This window comes from Chenopodium album, chromosome 13 (assembly GCF_948465745.1).
Source record: "Chenopodium album chromosome 13, dcCheAlbu1.1, whole genome shotgun sequence".
Classification (NCBI taxonomy): domain Eukaryota; kingdom Viridiplantae; phylum Streptophyta; class Magnoliopsida; order Caryophyllales; family Amaranthaceae; genus Chenopodium; species Chenopodium album.
Genome location: NC_137846.1, coordinates 47,089,266 through 47,113,580, shown reverse-complemented (window position 1 = coordinate 47,113,580; position 24,315 = coordinate 47,089,266). Strand labels below are relative to the sequence as shown.

The window sequence follows — 24,315 nt, the reverse complement described above, 5'->3', positions numbered from 1 at the left end:
AAGATTTATTTAAGATTTTCTAATTTAAAGTTCAAAAAGGTTATTTACTTTTTTTTTTTTTTATTATTGTTAATTAATTTTTTTAGTACTGTAATATTTTTAAAAACATTATTAACTATATTTTAATTATAATTTCGGTGCTTTTTAAGTATTTATTATTGTTGTTATTTTATTATACAATTTAATGGATCCAAACAACCCTAATTACTATCAACTTGCCCAACATTTTTCTGATTTAGGTGATGATTTCATCAGTAGTCCCAATTTTCAATTATTCCTAGAAAGATTAGGAAAATCGTCTTCTCAAAATTTTGTTCATCAACAAACACCTCCACAAATTCCTAATGAAAACTCTTATACTGAGCAACAAACTCCTCCCGTTACTAAAGGGAGCAACTCTGAGTATGATGTCAGCCAAGAAGAAGTTGTTCTGGAGACACCACAATACCCTCCACCACCTCCAAGGATTCCGGCCAATCAAACACTCGCTAAAGCGAGTCGCATTTGGTCGGTTGCTGAGGATGAAGCTCTAATTGGGTTATACCTAGAAATAAGTGATGATGCGCTTCGTGGTACGAACCAAAAGGCATCCGAACTTTGGCAAAGATTTAAGCTGAATATCTCAGAAGTCCCACAGACGAAGATTTAAGGAGAATCTTGCAACAAAATAAAATGCGAGGTTTTCCCGGTATGATAGGTAGCATTGACTGCATGCATTGGGAGTGGAAGAATTGTCCTATGGCTTGGAAAGCGCAATATGCAGGCCGGAATAAAAATACAACCCTCATTCTGGAGGCCGTTGCAGATCAAGATTTATGGATTTGGCATGCATTCTTTGGAATCCTAGGATCTTGTAATGATCTTAATGTCCTTTACTGTTCTCCGCTATTTGATGATGTTCTTCATGGCCGGGCACCTCCAATTCATTTTACCGTGAACGACCATGAATACAAGTTGGGCTATTACTTAGCAGACGACATTTACCCAAAATGGGATACTTTTATTCAAGGTATAACACTTCCTTAACTTCAGAAGGATAAATTATTTGCTGATTAACAAGTTGCGGCTCGGAAGGACGTTGAATGAGCTTTTGGGGTTTTACAGGCTAGGTTTGCCATTCTACGACAATCCTCCCTTCCGTTTAACGAAGACATATTGTGTGACATAATAAAAGCTTGTATCATTATGCACAACATGATTGTCGAAGATGAACGACACAACTACACTCGGGCCGAAGTTTTAAGAAGGTACTATGAACAAGATTGCCCGCAAATTACAAGACCAACTACAAGTGCTACAGTTAACAACAATGAGCCTTTTGAATTCAATGTTGCCCGACCGCTTAACGTTGATTTCGACACGTATGTCCAGAGAAGAATGTCACTACGTGATAGAGACACTCATGTTCAATTAAAAGCAGATTTAGTGGAACATATTTGGCAAAAATATGGTTCTATTTATGAGTAAACATCATAAAATTATCGTATGATAACAATTTAATATAGTCTAATGTAATCGTACGTTAAAAATCTAATTTCGTTAATTATCTTGGTTAGTAGTATGTATTAAATGTAATCGTACGCTACAAATTTAGCTTTTGTAATTGCTCGGCGTAAAACATTTGTAATGACTAAAATGTAATGTTGTCATACAATAATAATTGTTCAGCGATTAAAATTTCAATATTATTAATTAATATTTAATAATTGTATTAAGTTAAATAATAGTATAGTTGTAATTAGTAGCACTAAAACTTCATTAACCAAAACATAATTAATAATAATATGGTGATGTGTAAGAGAGAAAAATGTTGGTGGGGTATGTGAAAAAGTAGGAAAGAGAATGATGAGCATTTTTTTTTGGATCACTAGTGGGATAAAATTTCCTCACCAAAAATGCTTATGAGCAAATTTGGTTGGGAAGAGAGAGAAAGTGGCTAGAGAGAAAATGAGTAAATTTATTTTTGCTCACTAATGTGAGTGCTCTTAGGAATATTATTGGAGTATACGGTTATGTTATAAAAATCCAAATTGTATGACAATAATCGTGTTATATACTAATATACTTCATTACCAAGCTGAGCTTGGTCTAGTACTAAGGATTATACCTTCGAACCTTGAGGTTGAGGGTTCAATCCTCACTAGTGACACTTTGAGGGTGGGGGATCCTTTACCCTTCCCCCCTTACTTTTAAAGTGTCTAACCTGCAAATACTGGACCAAAAAACCATGAGGGTTGAGGTTCGATTAGGGTCCTTCTCCTTACCATAAAAAAAAATTAAAAAAAACTTATATACATCATTTGTTTTATTTTAATTGATTCGTTTCTTTAGTAATGTTATATTTTATACATCAATATCTTTATTATCAATAGAAATAATTTTTTTTAAAAAAATTATGTTTGAAAAATGTATACACAAATGTAACAAGACTGTACATAATTACGTTTTTTCCTAGAATAATTCACACAGGAAAGTCAAATAAGTTGTGTCAAAATATGTAACAAAAAGTGTAAATAATACAAGTACAAGTGTTTTGGTTTGTGAAAGTTCATGTACAAATGTATAATCAAAATCTGATACTCTCATGTAAAGGTGGCTCTGGCTCTAGGCCGTCCACGTACCAGGCTCACATGTTTTGGGGTTAGTTAGGCCCGACCCATGGGTCAACTCACGAGTTTTGTGCCGTATCGAGCTGAAGTTTTCAAAATGTTGGCCCGTGCACAGTCTAGGCCCACGTGCCATCATGCCGAGCTTGCGTGGCTAAGCAAAATTGCATTAATTTTAGCATGTTTTGTCGTGTCGTGACTTATCGTGCTTCTCCCAAGTACTTTTTTCATGCTGATGCTTTGTCGTGCCGAGCCCGGTTGTGTCGTGCTTTATCGTGCTTCTCCCAAATAAAGACGGCCCACGGCCCACATGCACAGTACCGTGCTGTGCCGCGCTTTTTTTTTTCCGTGTCCGTGCCATGCTGTGCTTTTTTCTTGTTGGGCCGTGCCCGGCTTCAGACTGGCCCAGCCTAGTGCCATCTTTACTCTCATAACTCTCAAAATTATTTTCTTTTAGACTTAGATTGAAAAGGCTAATTAGCTACATTGGTATAAAAGTTAGCACCATTGTGACATATTGGTATAAAATTATCGTCGGCGACAGATTGGTATAAAAGTTAGTTTGCGGCGATATATTAATATAAAAGTTAACATGTGATGTCATATTGGTATTATGTGACGTGCTAGTGTATACTGTATACATGATTATGCTTATTCTTGTAGCTTACATCTATTGTTTTTCTTTACTTTTTTTTTGTTTGCTTCAAGTTTTTATTGTACATTTCTTGGACACTATTAAAAGCCCAAAAAAAAGAAAAAAGTCAAAGAATAAAAAATAAAGGAAAAAGGAAGAAAATTTCAGAATATAGAGAAATATTCAAGATTATGCATAATATTTAATCAAGAAAAATTACAAGATCAAACTTTAATTTGATTATATATTTTCAAGATAACATACTCCTTTTTTTTTTTTTTTTTTTTTTTACATATTCAATTTTATATTAATAAATTTGTTCCCAACATCTTAACTAACAACTTATTACATGTCAATTTTTACTTTTGAGACATTAAATTATAAGAATTTATCTTTCCATTCATTTTTTGAGATTTGTGTTTGAACTCACAATTTTTTTTTTGTTATTATTTGTTGATAATCTTGGGTGCATGTGCATGGAGGAGAGAATTATTTGCCATTAAATTAGAATTAACAATAACAAACAAAATAAATTAAAAAAAAAAACTCTTTATGCAAGAAAAGAAGGATTAAATGTCATAACTTGTTGATTTTTATACCAATTTATTGCAATTTTTTACTTGTATACCAATTTATTGCCGGAGATAACTTTTATACCAACGTGTCATGAAGTTGCTAATGTTGATTAATAATGTGAATGTTATGGATGGTCTCACCTATATATATTTTTCTCCAACATGGTATCTATTATAGAGTATTATTTTATTGGAAAAGTAGAAGAGAAACAAGTAGGTGGAGCTATTTGTATGATAATTTTAATGACAAAATAAGTATAAAAATGAGATTGTGTGTCCAAAAGATATACTACCTCTGTTGATTACTATTTGCAACAACGAAATTTTTTATGTCTCACTAATAATACTCATTTGTTTCAATAATAAGAAATGAAGATAGTATGGAAAATTGCTTGCAATGCACTTCTTATTATTGACGTGTTTTATGGACACTATTGCCTATTGGCAACAAGAATGAAAACAAGGGTTGGATAGAGCTTATGATGGGGTCATGACTTTCATGAGGATGTCGAGGTGGGCACAAGTTGGTTCGACGAGGCGACTACAAACCTTAATAACTTTGAGTCTTGTGATTCCATCTATTTTGTGTGTTTTTAAACCATGTGACAATATAATATCTATAAAGACCTACTACAACAAACGAGTAATAAATTATTCCTTCCTTTATAAATACTTGTTCAATTTTTCTATGTGCAAAGTTTTAGAAGAAATTGGAGAAACTAATAAAATATGAAGGTGGTGGGGTAGTTGAGAGAATAAAAATTTCTACTCCGTTAAAAGCAAAAGTAGTTGAAAGAATTGGAGGGGAGAGAACATAAAATTAATAAAATATGATTTATATTGGGTTCACTAGGTGAGAGAAATGAATTAAATATTGTAAAATCTTTCCAAATAAAAAAATATAACAAGTATATTTAAAAACAGCCGAAAATGAAAACTGTACTAAATATTTAAAAACGGAGGGAGTAGTAGATAACAATGGATAAAAGCTTTATTCTGGTGATATATAGTTTTTACGGTAAACACTAAGTTGACAAGAACATATATAAGGAAAGGAAGATGGATTCTAACACTAAAGCTAACAGGTTAGGATTTAAAATTCTAAGGTAGTTCATGCCAATTCCATTCACCTTTGTTACTTTACCCTCTCAACCTCTCAATTCATATTTTGTACTAAATAAGATATCTTAGTCACCATAGATATATAACACACCCAACCCCCCCCCCCCCCCCCCCTCTCTCTTTTTTTACCTTTTTATTAAAGACGGAGGGGGCTCTCTTGTGAAGAGAGACAAAGAAGATCTCCTTCAAGTCCCATGAAATTTGATCTCTAAACCTCAAAGATATGAAGTGAAGCAATGTCACTACTCTACTACCTCTACTTTAATTTTATCATTCATATTTAGGGGTGTTCGCGGTGCGGTTTGGATCATAAACCGCACCAAACCGCAAAAGTGCGGTTTGTAATTTTTTTAAACCGCACCGCAAAATGCGGTTTGGTACGATGTGGTTTAACCGTATTTTATTAAAATTGTAATTATTCTTTTTAAAACAAAACTTTTATTTTATTTTATAATTATTAGTTTATAATTCAAATATTAAACTCTTTTTATTAACCTTTAATTAACTAATAGTTAAAAATTAGCTCATATATTTTAGTTCTTTTATATAATTTTAATGAAAATATAGTGTAAAAATCGCAAATCACATTAAAGTGCAGTTTGGTCTCAATATTTTTGAAAACCGCACCAAACCGCAAACCACGGTTTGGTCATTTTTAAAAACTGCACCGCAATTTTCAAACCGCAAACTGCACCAAACTGTAAAATTGTGGTTTTTGGTAAGCTAACTTAATTTTATACAGCCCTATTCATATTAAATTGAAAGATTACTTACAATATTGATCCCCTAACAAAATACTTGGGGCGAAATGTGTAACAATAATAATTATAAAAAATAAACGATGAAAAAAAAAAGAAAAATACTTATTAGGAGTATAGGACAACAGTATACCAACATGGAGTTTCATATTCGTTCAAAACTCAAGTAATTTGCCGAGCAATCCAGGTCAAAACTCTTGGATTTAGAAATATAACCTCTCAAGTGTTAAAAGATACATCTATTGTGCAAAGAAATAAAGTTCTATCACAAACATATACATCAATAAATATCTATATTAAGAATGCAACAAAAGGCTAGCTTAAAATGAAAAACATATATTTGCTGTGTAAATAAAATTAATGATAAAAAGGGAACCAAAAGAAAAGAAAAACATAACTCGATATGTACATCATCAAGAATAAACTGTATCAAGAAAAGCACAACAAAATGCCTATGTGCAAATATGGCCGAAATTTTCTCTTATGTTGGATTCAGGTCGCGAGAAGCTTGGCCATGCCATCTGCATTTAGGAGGTGAAATTCAGTAAACACATATTGCAGATATCCAATTACAAAAAGGCGGGTAGAGTGCACACCCAGTCCAAACAAATTATATAGAAGAGGCAAGATCAATTAAAGTTGTCCTACCGACAGAAAATATTACATTTGCACAAGAAGGTTCCTCGTGAGGAGGTTCTCCTAATAATCTTTTTTCCTTACTCCATATTACCTTTATATATTCCTTTTCTTTTCAATAAAAGGAAAGAAACACAGTGTAACACAATCTTCAGATCACAAGGGAGTCTTTCAGAGCTCCTCTGTGACCAACATCTTATATATCATGCTTGAGCTGATTTATCAAAGGAATAGTTCTGCATTTACAAAATCCCCCAGTCTCTCTCTCTCTCTCTCTCATACACACACACACACACACTCACAAATAGTGATAAAAAAGAAAGAAAAAAAGCACGGGACTATAAAATCTAAGCTCACCTTGAAAGCAGAAATCTCGCAAGAGGGCTTATATTAGGATTGGAAAGAAACTCTTTGCTCTGTGTTTTTTTATTGCTATCATCTTCAGATATCATATTCGTACCATGATCAAGAGCTTTGTCACTCCTTGAAAAGATGTGAACTGCCAACTCCTGCAAATCCTTTAACGAAGGGTCCCTTGAACTGCAAAATTTCCACGCAATTGAATGATTCATTACTGAAGCAAATCCATTCAGATACTAAAAGCAGTACAAAATATTCAGCAGCTATACCTTCCAAGTCGATGAAGTAGCCTACTGATAAGAACTTCGGAAGAACCGGGCTTTGTTCGCTCCATATCAATAAGGGCATTTCTTACAGCAAGAGCATACCCTTCAGAGTCTTCAGAAACTACCTAACTCATGTAATCAAATTAATTTGTAAGGCTTCTCATAATTGACGAACGCTAAAATTATCTAGTCTCTTCTACATAATCCATATAAGCATGCTTTCCATTACCCCTACTTCAAACCTTATCAAGGTCCAAATTCAGAGTAACTTGAACATGGACATAATCTTCCTTGGCTCTTTTATATTAAATGTAACATAGTATGTTTTTTCATGGTTTCTAGGACATACTTTTGGAATCTGATCACTAATTCTTCAATTATGATTAAAAAATAGTTTTCTCTTTTGAAACCAGATGATTAACAGTAAGAATTTGGGATCAGACATTGTAAAAGATTATTTGACACTTGATATGGGATGGAAGTTGTAGAATCTATGATAAAAAGAATAGGTTTTATGGCCATTCTACAAAGACACCTTAGTAGACAAATTCAAAGTGGCTTCTGTAAGCCTGTAACCCACAGTTGGCTGAAATTTAGCCAGATAACTTTCAGGCGCACCAGTAAATTGATACTTAAGCAATCACCAAAGCGGATAATGACAATAGAAAAGATTAAAGATGTAAGCTGAACCAACCTCCTTCACTGAAGGGATGAGCAGAGTAGATAATGAAGCAGATGATGTCACTATAGAGATTTTTGCATTTTCCTCATCATCACTTGTTGGACGTGACCTCAAGAAAGCTTTCTGAGCATCTAGGTATTCTCGACTGCTACAACAGAAATGATAGTTGTAAGAATTCAGTCACACTAACTAAATTAATAATCAGTAACTAACAGCAGTACCTAGGAGATTCGGAACTATTTGACATTAAATCGGTTCGTCTGTTTTCTTGGGTATCTCTACTGGCTATGTTTACAGCAGGACTTTCCCGAGAAAAACCTTTCCGCAACCCTTTTTGCATGGCTGCCCTTGCCTAAGAAACAACAATAGATCAGGCAGTAAGCCAAGAGAGCAGTTAAAAAAAAAAAAAAATAAAAAAAAATAAAAAAAAAAAAAAAAAAAAAAAGAATCATCAAAAACTAATTTCTGAAAAGTAAACCACAAATTACAAAAATGCATAGGTTCAAAGTGACATGCTTCTTTTGATAATATGTATTAAATGCACTAAAAGATATACAATTAAATGTATTACATGAGCCTTAAATGATAAATAAAGCCAACCTCAGACAAGTTAGTAGCACTGTCTTCAAAAGAGGAAGTAGAACTTCTTTCTGGCATCCCAAGTTTTGACTTAGGAGTTTGAGGAGATTCTGGGTCATCACGTTGACCACGGACAACCATAGTCCCACTAGTGGAGGCATCCTCAGGAGACGCATATGTGCTGCCAGACTGCATGATGATGAAAAAAAAAATAAAAAATCAGTCTCTGATAAGTACAAGAGAAAAAACTGATAATTTAACACTTATAAAGAATGACCAATATTACAGTAGTGCTTTGATCACTGCGAAATGAAGATGACTGGGGTACTCCAGAAGATCGTACAACAACAGTCCCTGATCCAGTAGAAGACCCATCTTCCTGTAAAAAAGGTGCATAAACACTGTATGACGACACGGCAAAACAGGAGGTGAAATCACACATAGAACCCATAATAATATACTCAATTCTAAAAAAAGATCAAGGGTAACTGCAGGGAGCTTTTAATATTGCCTTCTCAAACCTTTACATCATTTCAAACATCAAAGGCACAACTATGTAGACTCTTACTTTGATGACTAATTCATCAAAATAGGGTACCTTAATCTTAGTTATAGAAAATATCTAGACTCCCATTCCTGAACTATTTGCTGCAGGAATCAATGGACATCTAATTCAGAGGACAAAAGCTCCATAAAATTCATTAAAGAAGTGTAAACTTCATTTGGAGATCCAACAACAATTTGAGGAACTGAGGCCAGTACTAACATCAATTTAAGACAAACAGAAACAACTGTAAAAGGTATCAATTTATGAGGAAAAAGTCAAAAAACTTCTCAAAGTGCTTTTCCTTGGACACAATGATACAGACAGAGCATTAAACACTTCAAAAGTATTATTAAATTTGATCAAAGTGAGTTCGAACAACTGAATCAGTACATCTATATAACTGAGTGCCAAATCCCAGAACACAACCCAGTTGCATTGGAAGGCAAAATCTCATTGACCTTTCATATTAGCTTCAAGCAACCAGAGAAAACATAACTGTAGAATAGAAAAAAGTGGGTGATGAAAAGAGAGTAGCTGCCATACATATTCATGAAAATTATTCTTTTTTTCGTCGTCTCTGTAGTATCTCCCAAGGGAAACTTCTGATGATTCATACAGTCCATTTCCTGATGCAGATATCCATTGGTTGTCGCCATCAGAAGTTTTTCTTGGACTAGCGTCATTATTTAAACTTTCTTCACGTTTTGCCCTCACCGGAGGTAGTCTCACTGCACTTCGAACCGTTCCAGTACTCTGCGATCCTCCAATACTGAAGTCCCATCCTGCATTCCTTAATGTTTTTCCCTGATTACTGAGGTAATCAAAGTCAGTCAACTGGTACAATGAAAAAGTCAAAGTTCATGACCTAAAGATTCAGCCCACCTTGCTCGGACAGTTTCGTCTTTTCTTGGCTCTTTGGTCACCATAACAGTGCCGGATCCTTCAGCAAAAGCTTTGAGACCATTTCTAACATTTTCAATATCATCCTTTACAAGATATTTTGGACGTTCTCTACAACAACAAAACAAAAGTTAATTAATGTACCGCCTAAGCAAAGCACATCAGATTACCAGATTCATTTAATATGATTCCATGTCTAGCTTAGTGAGTTAGAATGGTACAGGAAGAAACCTTGTAAAATATACAAACTCATACAGGGATACAGCATAAATTGTTAAACACACCTTATTCTTTCAAGGAGCCTGGGACTTCTCCTGGGATTTCTAACAAACCTGTGCTTTAATAGTTCTTTGGCACTAGGCCTCTGGAATCAAAAGGGGAAGAGCAATCAGCAATCGTTAACCGCCTCACCAATAAAATAATTCTTAGAATATAAAAATATATCAAAAGCTAAGCCCAACAGAAAGTATCTGGTGCTCAAAGGAACTTGCCTCAGCAGGAACTTTCCGCAAACACAAAGAAACAAATTCTTTCATGGGACGAGAGAAATGTTCATCCAGCTGTGCATCAGAAACATTAAGACTAAACTTTGTAAATCTCCAAAAAAAAAAAAAAAAAAAAAAAAAAAATAAAAATAAAAAAATCTCATCAATAATTTGTCCACTGTGAAAAACCCAATGTTTTAATAGAAAAGATAATTGCAAGTCAAAATCATATAACAGATGGTTAAATACAAATAAGGCCACATGCAGTTCTAGTCTGTCTGCACCCAAAAAAAAAAAAAAACAGAGGCACTTCCAAGAGTACAAAACAAATATAAAATTAATTCCTATGTACTACATTTTGTGATATCCAGACAGAAAGGACTAAAAAGTCGGGGAAAAGGAAGTAATTTTGTACAATTATCTAATACATTCATATAGTTAAAAGACACTGGCCAACCTGAGGTGGGTTTTCCCGAGGTATTATAAAAAGAACTCTCATGGGGTGGAGATCAGCAAGGGGAGGCTCTCCTTTTGCCATTTCAATTGCAGTAATACCCATGGACCAAATATCCGCCTACATAAAAGTACCAAAATTAAGTCAAGAAGGACGTAAGATGGCAATTATTTAAAAGATGTATGGAAAATCTAGAAAAAAGAGGAGACAAATGAAGAAAAACAAATAGTGTGCGCGTGAGCAGCTTGCATATATATACAAACAATAGAAGAAAAATAATACATCAAGCAAAGTGAATCTATGATGTTAACCTTTTCATTGTACCCTTCAGAGTTCTGTATTACCTCTGGAGCCATCCAGAATGGAGTTCCAACAAATGTCTACCATAAACAAAAACATTTAAAAAGATAATTAATCAACATATACAACCAGCCAAAGACCAAAAAGCAACTAACACAAGGGGTAATCTAAAAAAATAAAGTAATAAACATGCAAAAATCCGAGCTGATTTAAACAATATGCTTTTATGAAAGCTGAAGAATGTCCTCAAGTTGCAAACATGAAAGGGTGACAACTATGAAACCTCTAAGATGCACAAGTTTCCACTGAAACCTTTTTGTTCTCTATATTGCTGATAAAAAGTATAAAGCAAGAAAAAAGGTGGAAATATACAAGTAGTTCACTTAGGAGGTGTTTGGTTCAAGTGTGGGTATAGGTTGGAACTTGATTCTACTGCGTGTTTGATTTTGTTAGGGAACGGGCATTTACGGTATAAGCCATATCCACCTCCCCCCTTAAACAAACACTAGGTATGTGTTTTACCTCAATCCAAAATAATGCGAACCAAACACCCCCTAAGCGAGTCTTCAAATCACTAAGTCATGGTATGAGATACGAAGTATGAGTTTAGAATGGTTTAAAGACCATACATATGTTTGGTTGATGGTTTAAAGAAATTTAGACCCTATCTCCAACCTACAAGATATTGGGTTTTGAAACTTTGTGTGCGTGTGTGTTGGGGGGTGGCTCATACCAATTATAAGTTTCAAATATCCTATTAAAAAAAAATAAATAAATAAATAAATAAAGATCCCATGTCCAAAAACAAAATCATAATCCAAACCATCATGTATTCATTCCAGCTCTAGCCTCCATTCCACTCTGCGAACCAAACAGTCACTTAAGGATATCTAATAAGTGTTCAGTTAGGGTTGGAATTTGGCCCAGTCTAATCCAATCTAAAATAAAATTCAGTACAGAAAACCAAATTAAGAGAGCTATTTATTTTATTTTTTGCATACTAGCTTGTGATCCATGATTTTTTATTACAAGTTAATAAGAATGTAAAAAAAAAAAACCCAAATTGGCCCACAATCACAAAATGTTGGTCTTAAAAGATTAAGAAAAAGTAGATCAACACTAACTACAAATAACAAATATTCTTAGAATATTACTCCTTCCATGAGTTTCGTTCCAAATTGCTTGCAACATTTTGACTTTTTGTACTATTCACACACCTCAATTTGACCACAATTTTTAGCTAATATATAAATAAAATGTTAGTATGTAAGATGTTGAGTCTATCATGATATATACGTACTTCGCACTTTACAAATATCAACATTTTTATAATTTTTCTAATATATAATAAAAGAAATTGACAATCAAAGTTGTGCACTGGCATGTGAGTCCACTTAAAATGTTACAAGTAATCTAGGATAGAGGGTGTCTAAAATTTTAAAATTAAGTATTTACAAAAAAATGCCCAAAAAACAAAAATGGGCAGTTTTCAAAAAAGTTTCAATTCCATCCCATCTAATGATCTAATCTTGTTAAAATATATATATATATATATATATATATATATATATATATATATATATATATATATATATATATATATATATATATATATATATATATATATATATATATATAAACCCACTCCAGATCACTTTGTAGTAATTTGGCTTGGCTTGGATTTGATTTAATACAAATAAAAGACAGCCCTAGGTTCACTAACAAACAATTTCATATCCCGTCAAACAAAAAAAATAAAAAAAAAAATAAAATCATATTAGGCTCTATTAAAACCAATCGCTTAGGAATTTAAAATCAGGACACGCAATTACAGCTTCAAATCACAATCAAATCAATTATCCGACCCCTGAACAAAAGCTTTTAGAACTTGCTTAACTAGTCTGACCCCTCTAATAATCTTGATGCCCAACTAGCTTAACTTTTTCTCAAAACCACAATATTGGGTTCTTTTAACAAAGTAGAAGAGCACCTTAAACACTAATTCCAACTTAAACTACTTGAAACACTTACTCTATATACTATTTTTGCTTATATATATATGGCCTCAATCCGTATCATGTTTACATTTATAGGGAATATCTACGGGCTATCACCTACACAATAATATTATTAGACAGTTTGAGAAGAACCAACTAGTATATAAAGTATATTCATGGAACATAGTTAATTATTTATTTTATTTATGTCACCCAAACCTTTGCCTATTATGATTTAAAATGCCTCTCAACCCTTGTGAGTCTATGCAAATCGTGATTAAGGTAATACTTGAAACACTGATACTACATATCCATCATTACAAGCCATGATTCCCTGAAAAATCTAGGCATTTGGATGTGAAGTCACAATACAAGCATTTAAAGTCATGATACAGAGGGTACCATGGCTTGAAATGCTTATATAATAAGTGTACAGGACAATATACGTTTATTTCCACCGAAGTAGGCCATAAATCCACTGGAAAATAGGTAAAGTTGAATTTGATATGGCAAAGTTATACTACGTATACAAAGATGCTTTACAGATACATTTTTTATGTTTTTTTCAAAAAAAAAAGTCCCCAATCCTCTTTAAATCACAATGTTGGACTTTTTCACTATTCACACACTCTTTTGACTATCTTTTGTGATTTATATGTTAGGAAAAACATACTCCCTGTTTTTTTTTTCTTTTTTTTTTTTTTTTTTTTTTTTATAAGTGCCCCAGTGCCCCACTTTCCAAAAACGGCCGTATTGCCAAATTAGAAACCCCATTCACATAATATATTATTTCTTTTTCTTCCTTTTGAACCCACAATCATTTATAATATTTCTCCCTCTCACATTATACCTAGTGGTCCCATATTTATATTTCTCACTCTTACTTTTCCAAGTTTTTTTATTCCTATCCATACCCACTTATATATTATTTTACTCTTTTGCCTAAAACTCCGCACACACCCTAATGAGACACTTAAAAAAACGGAGCAAGTAGTAATGAGGGATCTTGCTGGATGAAAGCTGATCTGTTCGTCCAGTGTTAAAATCGTCTTGATATATGGTTACAAAACATCATTAAAGATATTACTGGTATAAAACATGAATTGGCAAGCCTAAAAAGCACAAAGTTGCAATCAAAAGAGTGTGGAGGAAGTATATGGGTAAGACAGAGTGTGTGGATGTGAGAGTATGCGTGAGTGTACCATGTCAGCAAATGTGTGTGTATAATGTAAGCAAATGTGTGTGTATACATGTAATAACTAAATGGGTTCATAGCAAGTACCAACCAAAGTGGATTCCCAAAAGACTTCCTGAATGTTATGCTACCAGAGTACCAGATGAGATGACAATATGACATGTACACATCAAACACATCCAGATATTATAATACCCTCAAATGACTTATACTAACAATTCCACTAACTACTGCTGAAAGTCAATCTGATGCCTTCACGATAAAAACAGATATTTCTGCTGTAACTAGTAGTCTCTCTGTATTAAATAAAATCGTATACTTCCTTTTTCAATCTTCCCCATCATAATTTTAATACTTTCCTTTCTTTCAAGGTCCGACAAACTTTTTTTATTATTACAAATCCCTCTGTTTGGACTCAGTATCTGCTTTCACGTCTATTATCTCATTTATGCAATAATACAAATACCCCACTAACTTCCAACAAATATACTATTCCATAAAATAACAATAGATGATTCAACCACATCATATCTCCTAAAACTCTTGCACAGACAAGTGTTCAAACAAATGTAGGATGGAGGAGGGTAAAACATAAAGCTGGTTTGTATGCTATTGCTTGTACCCTATGTGAGTAATAATAGATAAGTTAACCACAACTTTATCTCCTAAAACTCTTGCACTGGATAGTGCTTTATTAAGTGTCATAGCCAATTAGCCACTATCAGCAGGCAGGCAGAAATCAGCTAAATGATTATACCGAGGTTAGTAATTAGTGAACTACAGTACATGCTACCTTTCTCCGTGATATAGTCTTAGTCAATTGAGCAGAAACACCAAAATCTGCAACCTAAAGAAACAAAAGAAAGTAAAAACTAATTAAATCAGGTACTCTGTGACAGAACTAAGCCATTAAACAATTACAAGCATCTGAGAAGTGATACCTTAACATCACCATTCTCAGTCAGCAATATATTTGCCGCTGCAAAATCAAAATCACCACTTTATTACAACATATAGCAAAGGAAAATGCACATAGCATCAGGGCCCAAACTAGTAGTAATAATAAATCTATGAATTACATGAGAATATATTTGAAAAAAAAGTTTAGGGAAAAATTTTTAGGGAAAAAGGAGGAAATAAAGATCAAATGCAATTAATAGAGCACTAACCTTTAATATCTCTGTGTATTTTTCCTTCAGCATGAAGATAATCAATAGCATGCAGTAAGTCACGTAAGATGCAGGCTATTGATATTTCATCAAGAGGGGGACCTGACTGCAGCTGCAGAAGAATTATTTAATTAGCAGCCAAACAAAGTATGCTTTCATTAGGAAGAACAAGTCATAAACCTGATGATAGTAACAAAAGCAAAATCAACAAACAGACCAGCGAGAGGAAACCCCACCACAAGAATTTGTACCCTCAGCCAACCATTAGTTAGATACCATAAAGTATCATTCACTTCAGACTTCAAAGCTTAACCCCCTGCGATTATTCTAATGACCCTGTCCAGTATACCAAATAATAAATGGGAAATAATCAATGGTAACCTCGTAGGCCCACTTAAAACATAACTTATCGCATCCTCCAAAATAGCCATAAACTTAAAAATTTTCCTACTATATTGACCTTATGACAGTTAGAAAGCTGACGATATGAACTATTTAAAAATGTGTTTTGTAAATATAAACACCTTCATGACATATTTTTTCAAAAATAATAATATAAAAATTAACTCTCCTATTTCCTTAGAAGTGGTAATGGGATTGAATTTATAAGTAATTCATAAAGGAAAAAGTTTGCTGCAACGAGTGCCCTTCCAGTCACACATTTGATATTAGAAATGATATCAAAGGCAGCTGCATCAGGGAGTGGGAGATGGGAAGGTTCATTGAAGAAGCAAAGAGAGAAAAGGAGGAGGAGGGGGGGGGGGGGGGGGGGAGCAATGACGAGGAGAGAGGGAATCTAAGGAAACATAGGAGGAGTAAGAAGGGAAGGAATTTGATTTTTTTTTTTTTTTTTTTTTTTTTTTTTGGTAATTCAAAATACTTCCTCTGATTTTTTAAATCTTTATATCTTTTGTTCTACTCCCTTCATTTTGTTTCATTTTTGGCACACTATCTTACCATCAGTGTCCATCACACCCCTCTTACCCCCACAATATTTACATCTTTCTACAATCCTTCTCTTTATCTTACACCCACCCACCTTTATACGCATTTTCTAAAACTACATATCTACAGTGAGTTGAACAAAAAAATCCGTAGTAACATTATTCAAAACTAATTTCAACAGCCATCAGTATTCTGTTAGTAAAGAGGACAAATAAAAAAGAGAAAGAAAATTTTTAAGTTCTGCATTGTTTTGGAAAATGCCAAAGATGTGAGAGTTAGTTTCAAAAAAATAAATAAATAAATAAACATAAAAATAAAAAAATGGAAAACTTCATCTACAAGGGGAAGTGAGGTGTAACAAAAATGCTTCAGAAGCTGAGGTGTGACAAAAATAACAAAGAAAGATCGACACATACACTCAAATTCAGGAGCAAATTACAGTGTAAAATAAGCACATCTACAGAACAACAATGTATATTTCATGTACGCAAAGGGAAGTGAAAGGGATCCACACGGGGCACGTGCAACCAACAAACTAAGTCCAACAATTGATGTTGGTTCCCAATGCTACAGGTCAATTCAAAACCAAATAGTGGAAAAAAAAAAAAAAAAACAGTTAACCTTGAGTCACATTGAAAAGCCGTGTACTAATAGGCAAGCTAAACGCACACCCCAGATGCTGAAGCACACAAGGCACAGAGGGTGAACACAACAAGGGTGCCACTATTCTCTTAAGGCGCATGGTAAACTTTGAAATAGGTTGATTAATCAAAACCTTACCAAGCTTTTAAAAAGGGGAGGGCTGGGGAAGAGGGGGTGTGTGTGTATAAATAAATGCAGTAATAATAGATCAACACTGCAAATAATGCAGTAATTCTTGTGGAAAATTTAAATAATACCCCCTCCATTTAATTAAATGTTTCTAACCACTGTGACCCGCCCCTATAACTTGTTACTCCCCCTATCCCGTATTTATGTGCTCGTTTCTCAAATTTCACGGTTAATTAACAACTTAGTTTTAAAAAGCGCAAGGCGCACCGAGGCGCAAAGGGTCCTTGGAGCCTAGGCGCAAGCGAAAGCGCACGCTTCTTGGATATGAGGCGCAATTTTTTTTTAATTTTAATTTATTTTTATTTTACATCTTTTTAGGAAAAAAAAAAAAACAAGTTGGTCAGACTGTTCACGTGATTAACAAGTTAGAAGGAGGAGCAGGTAACAATTATAAAATTAAAAAAAATTAAAAAATAAAAACTGAAAAAATAATAAAGAAACAACAAAACTTTGCGTTATTGTAAATCGCAGAGGAGAGAGATTATGAAGAAGTAGAAAAGAAAGAATGGAGCAGGATCGAAGAGAGAGAATAGAAGAAAAAAAAACCTACTTGGGTTGCTTCACCGGTGCCGGCCGCCGGTATATCTACTGCCGGAAACCACCGGGGATTGATCTCCGGCAATGTTTGCCGTAGCAGAACCCACCAATTTTTCAATTGCAAAGCAACCCGTAAATTAGGGTTTTTCAAAAAATTGGGGGTCAAATTGAAGTGATTTCATTCAATTAACAAGGGGCTTTTACTCGAATCTTCGCTCTAAAGACTGGGTAAGCTTCAAGTTGTACAAAAAAAGTGCTTTTTTTACAAAAATTGATCCAAATCCCCTTTTTCCCACGCTTTTAAACATAAGGCGGCTCAGGCGCTGCGCCTTACGCCTTAGTGGAGCCGGTCTGAGGCGCGCGCCTTCTGGAATGCGCGACGCCTAGGAAGGCCGAGGCGTTTTGGCCTGTGCCTCAACAGCGCCTAGGTGCGCTTTTTAAAACTAAGATTAAGAAGAATAGAGGGAGTAAAAGAATATTTTATGGGAAAGATGAAAAATAGAGGAAATTTTATGGGAATGATAAAGAGTAGAGAATATTGTATAGGAAAGATAAAGAGTAAGTAATGATTTTTTGGGTGTATGTATTTTGTATTGGAAAGATAAAAAGTAAGTAACATTATGGGCTATTTTTGGGACTCCCGATTAGGAAAATAAGCACATCAATACGGGACAAAGGGAGTACCATAGATGGAAAATTTACCTTACCCAATCCACCACTCACTCACTCACTCACTCACTCACTCTCTCTCTCTCTCCCTCCCTCCCACCCCCCCCCCCCCCCCAAACAAGGTGATGAAAGGAACCCTATTGAATCTCTCCCACAATTCGATCTTCTCTATTCTACTTAAACAACCTCACCCAACACCTATACAACCCTATTACTTACACTAGATAGGCATGCCAAAGACTAGGAGGACAATAAGTTAGGGACCAGAGGAGTTAAAAATTGCTCAAAGGTATATTTCTCAAAATTAAAAATTGACCTTAGCTCCAAAAAAAATCAAAAGCAGTCTGCTCAATGTAGAAGCCTCCCCAAATGTTCTTCAATATATTAAATGTGACTCCCTGGGTTTGAATGAAAAATTGCAAATGGAAAGCTGCCTACCAGCTAAAAGCTCTTCGTTTTCCATCAATACTGGTGCTCAAACTTGTTTTATTTGAGCCTCATTCCTGTATTTTATTTGCAAAAGTAGCTTTTATTATCATTCTTACCTATGATTAGTGTGCATGTACAACTAACAGTCAATTAGAAAGATGAAGCAACAAAGAACTCCAAAGACGATGAAAAATTAGACCTAAATCACAGAAACATCTGACCACAACGACATCTGTACGGACTGTAACTACATAAAGGGACACGCACTTGCTTGTTTAAATTTATATAGGCAAATAATGCATGCCCATCATAGCAATAACTTTAACATAACTTATTTCACATATTGTGAGCTCAACAACATGGATAAATATGAACTAGAAAAGAGAAGAAGAGATCATGAAGCAAGAAACATATAAAAGTAACCTACTAAATCAGCAACTGAGCCACCAGCCATATACTCCATTATTATCCATAATTTTGTTTGATGGAGATAAGAACCATAGTACTCAGTGATATACTGCGAGCGGCATTGTGACAGAACTGAAATTTCCTGCTTTGCCAAAAAATATGATAAGATACCCAAAAAAAAAAAAAAAAAGGTGATGCAACAACAATGTAGTTGCCACCATACCTTCTGAATGTCTTCAATATCATCTTCGCTGAACATCAAAATATAAGAGGGAAAAATCAATTTGTGAAATATAGAGCAGAATATTGGATAAAAATTGAAATAATTGCTAAAGCAATATACATCAAAAAGGAAACAGAGTCAACTGGTAGTATGAAATTTTTATTATGCAGTAAAAAGCAGCACAATTTCCCATCTAGGCCTTTTCATTAGTGAAACAAAATTAATGAATAGAACAGAAGAAAGAATATCATCAAAGTAGCATGCACCCATAAAAAAAAGGTAAACCAGCAACATTTTCCACAAGTATTACCTATTAAAACCACTCGAGCAATTTGGCATTTAAGCACTCTTACATAAGATTCCTCCTAAAGTCCTAACAGTAGCTTTCATCCAAGGTATCAGACCAAAATTTTGAAATCTCTGTCTTGAGGGCATTACATTTAACCAGGTTTCCAACATCATACTCTCCCAAAAGCAGATTACAGGCTAAAAGCTTATAAGTTCCTAAAAACTATCCTAATAAAGGCTTTGTTTAGCACACCATATAACAAAGGAATATACTACCTCTGTTTCTTATTATGTGCAACAAAGTATACATATATATAAACATACATTGAAGTGAAATACTCCGGATCGATTCTCGGGTTCACTTTTTTGTTGTACAGTAGTTGTCCTTCAATTTTTTTTCTCCTTCCCTATAGAGTACTCCGTCCGTCCCATAATACTTGGGACGTTAGGGTGGACACATAGTTTAAGAAAACTACAAGTGGATCCATTTAAAACATTTGTTTATTATATAAAGGATTCTCTTTTATATTTTTATATTGTAAGAAAACAAAAGGTGGGGGAGGTGGGGGTAGTGAGGAGAGAGAAAATGTAGGATTTAATTGGGTTTTGGGGTTTGTAGTCCCAAAAAGAGTATATGAAAATATTTTTTTTAATAGTGATCTCATTCCATACCTAATAACATGTCAAGTATTTTGGGATGAACGAAAATGGAAACTATGTCTAGTATTATGGGACGGAGGGAGTAATACTTTAGTGTATTCTGGCATTCAACACTCAACAGTAGCTTTTGCTAACTAATATTCTCTCTCCTCTTTAGTTTCACTTTCCTCCACCACTCTTTTTATTTTGATTTTTTTCCCCTTTGCTAAGATCTAATCATCAAATTATCTAAAATTAAATTAGATTTTTTTGCTTTAACTAATTACTTCGCATAAAATTCAATTTGCAGCAATGGTCAACAATTGTTTAATCCTTGGCTTTCCAATAATACCGGTGTTATCTTTTCTCTCCTTCTTTATATTTCTTTTTTTTTTTTTTTTTTTTTTTTTTTTTTTTTTTTTTTTGGTTTGGTTTGTAGATTAGAAGTTAATTAAAAGTTGGAAAAATTAGAAATAATAATCTTTTACTTTCATAAATTTTGGTAGAATAATCCCAACTTTTGATTATACTGGAATAATCCGAATAATGGGGGGTCTTCTTTTTCTTCAATCCCTAACCGGTCAACAAAACTCAATGACCTATTATATCAGGTCACTTGACACATGTCAAGCCCTGATTGGTTCAAAAAATTAAAAAAAAAATAATAAACCAAAAAATTAGAAAAACCTAGCAACCTCCCCTCCCCCACCGTCCCACCCTAACCTCCGCCACCACTCCCTCGCTGACCGCCGATCTTCGCACGCCGGAGCACCACTCTTCCCACGCCGGACCGCCGCTTTCCCCCTTCCCCGAAATCCCCTCTAACCCCCTCGCGAAACCACCACAAAAACCCCCTAAAAACTCCTCCACCCCGAAACACTAACGGTTAGGGTCTTCAACGGTGGGGGAAGGGTGTTTGGGGGTTTTCGGGAGTTGGGGTGAGTTTTAAAGAGAGTTTCGAGTGGTGATGGTGGTTGGAAAAGGAGTTTTGAGTGGTGGTGGTGGTTGGAAAAGGAATTCGTTCGAGTGGTGGTTGCCGGCGGTAAAAGAGGGGGGAAGGTTGTTCGCATCACCGGCGTTGGGGGAGGGGGGAAATCGGCATTGGGGGAGGGGAAGGAGAGTAGCGCAGTCGCCGGCGGCAAGATTCGGGTCGCTGGGTTCTGGCTGGTGTTTTTGTTTTTTTTAAAAAAATTTTGTTTGTTTTTTATTTTTTTTGTTTTTTATTTTTTTTGTTTTTATATTTTTTAAACCAATTAACTCGTGACACATGTCACTTTTTTAAAAAAAATAAAAAATTAACCCATTCAACCGGGTAACCGGTATTTGGGATTGAAGAAAAAGAAGACCCCCCAAAGTTTGGATTATTTCAGTATAACCTAGAGATTATTCTACCAAAACTGTTGAAAGTTGGGATTATTATTTCTAATTTTTCCTTAAAAGTTTAGAATATTATTAACAATTCCTATTAGTGTAGCATCTTTTTCTAAATTAAGTTGTTAAAGTCATACTTACACACTACTATGTCACAAGAGATGCTAAATGGGTTATAGATGAGTTTGTATTTAATGAAAATGTAGGATTAAACTTGTACACCGTAATGTTCTTTGGACTTGATAAGGGCTCATTTTATGAAATCGCACAGCCCCCACTAAACTTTGCCCCGCCCCTGTTAAAAACTACAGAGTATTAAAAGTTTGACAGGGAAGTTGAAAAGGTAGCTGATTCAGATAAATCCAACAAACATAAAGGCCCCTATTTTAGCACACAAAATGAGTAATAAATCCAACTAATTCTTCTCAACTGAAATAATGCGTAATAATCAAACCCTTCAGGGTTAAGGGCTTTGTCCAAGCACCTATGATTAAAAATATTAAACATTTAAACACCAAATGATCACACCCATATCCATGATTAAGAAAATGACATATACAAAGAAATAAAAGAAACTGATCAAATTCCCAGAAGCCTACTGATGATAGTACCTTTGAATTTCAGGCCATTTAGGAAACAAGAGCGTAAGGTCAATATTAAACCAATCATTTACTTTGCACTATTGCCCACAATATAGATATAAATACAAACAATTGATAGCTGCCATGGATCATTTCTAATGATACTAGTTTTGGCCCCGTCCAATGCACAGATTTATAAAGTATAATATAATAATAGTCTATTGAAATAGAGTTAATTGAAATTAAATGACTTATGTAACACTTTTTAAAAAAAAAAAAAATTGAATTTATTGATATCTATCCTTTAAATTTTTTTTAACAGATTTTTTTTTAAAAAAAAAAAGTACAGCATTTTGGAGGGAAATTTTTTCACAAAATCATGCCAAGTGTCCCCTCCGATGATTACTTTAGTATATAGTATAGATTTGCAGAAATATTAAGATCTAGATGACAAAGTGCATTATATCACCACATTCGATCTTTGCAAGACAAACAAATTGTCATATCAATGACACTGAAATTCCAAAACTATTATGACAACCAAAGCAACACAATGTACAATTCAATTATCTACTAGCTATAGCAAAAGGAGAGTATCTCAAGCTTAGCAATTAAAACGAATAGCCAAAGCTATAATGATGCTAAAAAACTTCACATAAGAGAAGTGAATGAAGACTCACGATTCCTCAAGGTCAATAACCTTAATTGCAACTACTTTATTGAGCTCCTTGTCAAAGCTGCAAAAAAAAAGAAAGCAACAGATGATAGACAATCACTGGAAAAGATCAAAAGACATTAGCAGCTTAAAACACCAGGCTTATTATAAACTAGATTGCAACTTATACACACTTAATTAATAGTACAGAATTTACATTCTACTTCTGTTACTATCATAATATCATATATCCAGCAGCACAAACGATGAATCTAAAAGTCAATAAAATGGTACGTATAGTGTAAAGGTTCTTCCATTTCTAAACAACTAACACTTCAGCGCAGATAGAAGCATAGCATCAAGAGGCTGGGAAGTAAACTATAGATACGCCTTTTCTTGCCACTAATCAATACACTATAAAAACATATTGCATCAAAGAGTTTAAACCTAATCAACCAGATTGCTTCTCACTAATCAACATTAGAAACAATTATAAAAAACGAAGATTTATCAGAATGCCACTTAAACTTTCACAAACAAATGTCAGTCAATTTCGGAGCGGAGAAGTTTGATGCATCCAACAATGTTACTTAATGGCAAACTAAAGGGTAATGCTACAAGTATCAAGACAATCAACTACTTATTTACAAGCTACAAAACAACTAGGTTCATACCCTTTATAGACGTCGCCGAACGAACCTCTTCCAATCAGCTCCAAATCGCCAAATCTCGACCCTGCAGCTTCAATAAACGCCGCCACATCCGCCATTTCAACGGAAACTCCTCACCTCACTTGCAATTCAACAAACACCCTACTTTCTTCAATCATACATCCTCACAATCATCACAGTCATCAACACAAACATCCATTCCCTAGTTCCCAACACCCTAAATCTACAAAAATAATCCCACAATGCACTCTTCTCGCTCTAACACCGAAATCTGCAAATTACACAGCCCAAATTCCATAAAAATCAAGCTTATAAACACACAAAAATCAAAACCCAACAACAATGCGTAAAGACTAGAAATGGTTACACATCAAAATACAAAGAAATGCGACACACCAACAAATCAAAAAATTAAAAAATCAAACAATAACTTATGCAATACAACGAAATTGAAAGGGAAACTCCAACAATAATCCGTGTAATTCAATGAAATCCTAGGGTTTTCAACAAAAATCTACACCGGAAAATTTGAAAATTGAAATGAAATTAACAACAATTACCTGATTGAATAACAAAATTGAAGTATTACCGAACCACAAAGGGTTGATAAAGCGATCGATGAAGAAGTGGTGAAGTGGATTAATGGAGAAGTAGAGAGGAAGAAGATGAAGAAGCCATGGAAATTTGTGTTTATTTTCTCTCTCCTCCTAGGAGAACGAACGAAGCTGGCAATAGACAAAGATGAAATTGAACGAAGCCTCTCTTCTTTTTGGGTTTGTTTTTACTTGGTGAATTTTTTACAA

At 34.2% G+C, this 24,315-nt stretch overlaps 2 protein-coding genes across 3 annotated transcripts; one reads left to right on the top strand and one right to left on the bottom strand.

Annotated features, from left to right (window-relative positions):
• The first annotated feature begins 672 nt into the window (after positions 1-672).
• On the top strand, positions 673-1,467 carry LOC145575598 (uncharacterized). The gene is made up of 2 exons (XM_081633439.1): positions 673-1,009; positions 1,208-1,467. Exons 1-2 carry the CDS (start codon positions 673-675, stop codon positions 1,465-1,467), a joined length of 597 nt encoding a protein of 198 aa, XP_081489565.1.
• A 4,410-nt stretch (positions 1,468-5,877) lies between these two features.
• On the bottom strand, positions 5,878-24,315 carry LOC145574846 (uncharacterized). 2 transcript variants are annotated; one of them, XM_081632703.1, is made up of 21 exons: positions 24,073-24,315; positions 23,516-23,783; positions 22,867-22,923; positions 19,308-19,335; positions 19,104-19,226; positions 15,266-15,377; positions 15,038-15,075; positions 14,890-14,943; positions 10,916-10,984; positions 10,608-10,724; positions 10,157-10,225; positions 9,950-10,029; positions 9,648-9,776; positions 9,309-9,576; positions 8,505-8,597; positions 8,240-8,407; positions 7,861-7,991; positions 7,652-7,787; positions 6,961-7,082; positions 6,689-6,871; positions 5,878-6,216 (listed from the first exon to the last, which is right to left on the bottom strand). In XM_081632703.1, exons 2-21 carry the CDS (start codon positions 23,608-23,610, stop codon positions 6,177-6,179), a joined length of 2,112 nt encoding a protein of 703 aa, XP_081488829.1. In that variant the 5' UTR covers positions 23,611-23,783; positions 24,073-24,315; the 3' UTR covers positions 5,878-6,176. The 2 variants fall into 2 exon arrangements, with proteins under 2 accessions (XP_081488829.1, XP_081488830.1); XM_081632704.1 differs by having other exon boundaries at positions 7,652-7,784; positions 24,073-24,311.

Coding starts and splice junctions, on each gene's coding strand:
- LOC145574846 (XM_081632703.1), bottom strand. CDS start 23,610: ATGGCGGATGTGGCGGCGTTTATTGAAGCTGCAGGGTCGAGATTTGGC. Junction 22,924..23,515: donor TTCGGCGACGTCTATAAAGG/GTATGAACCTAG, acceptor TTTTTTTTGCAG/CTTTGACAAGGAGCTCAATA. Junction 8,598..9,308: donor AGAATAATTTTCATGAATAT/GTATGGCAGCTA, acceptor CCTTTTTTACAG/GAAGATGGGTCTTCTACTGG.
- LOC145575598 (XM_081633439.1), top strand. CDS start 673: ATGCGAGGTTTTCCCGGTATGATAGGTAGCATTGACTGCATGCATTGG. Junction 1,010..1,207: donor ATGGGATACTTTTATTCAAG/GTATAACACTTC, acceptor TGATTGTCGAAG/ATGAACGACACAACTACACT.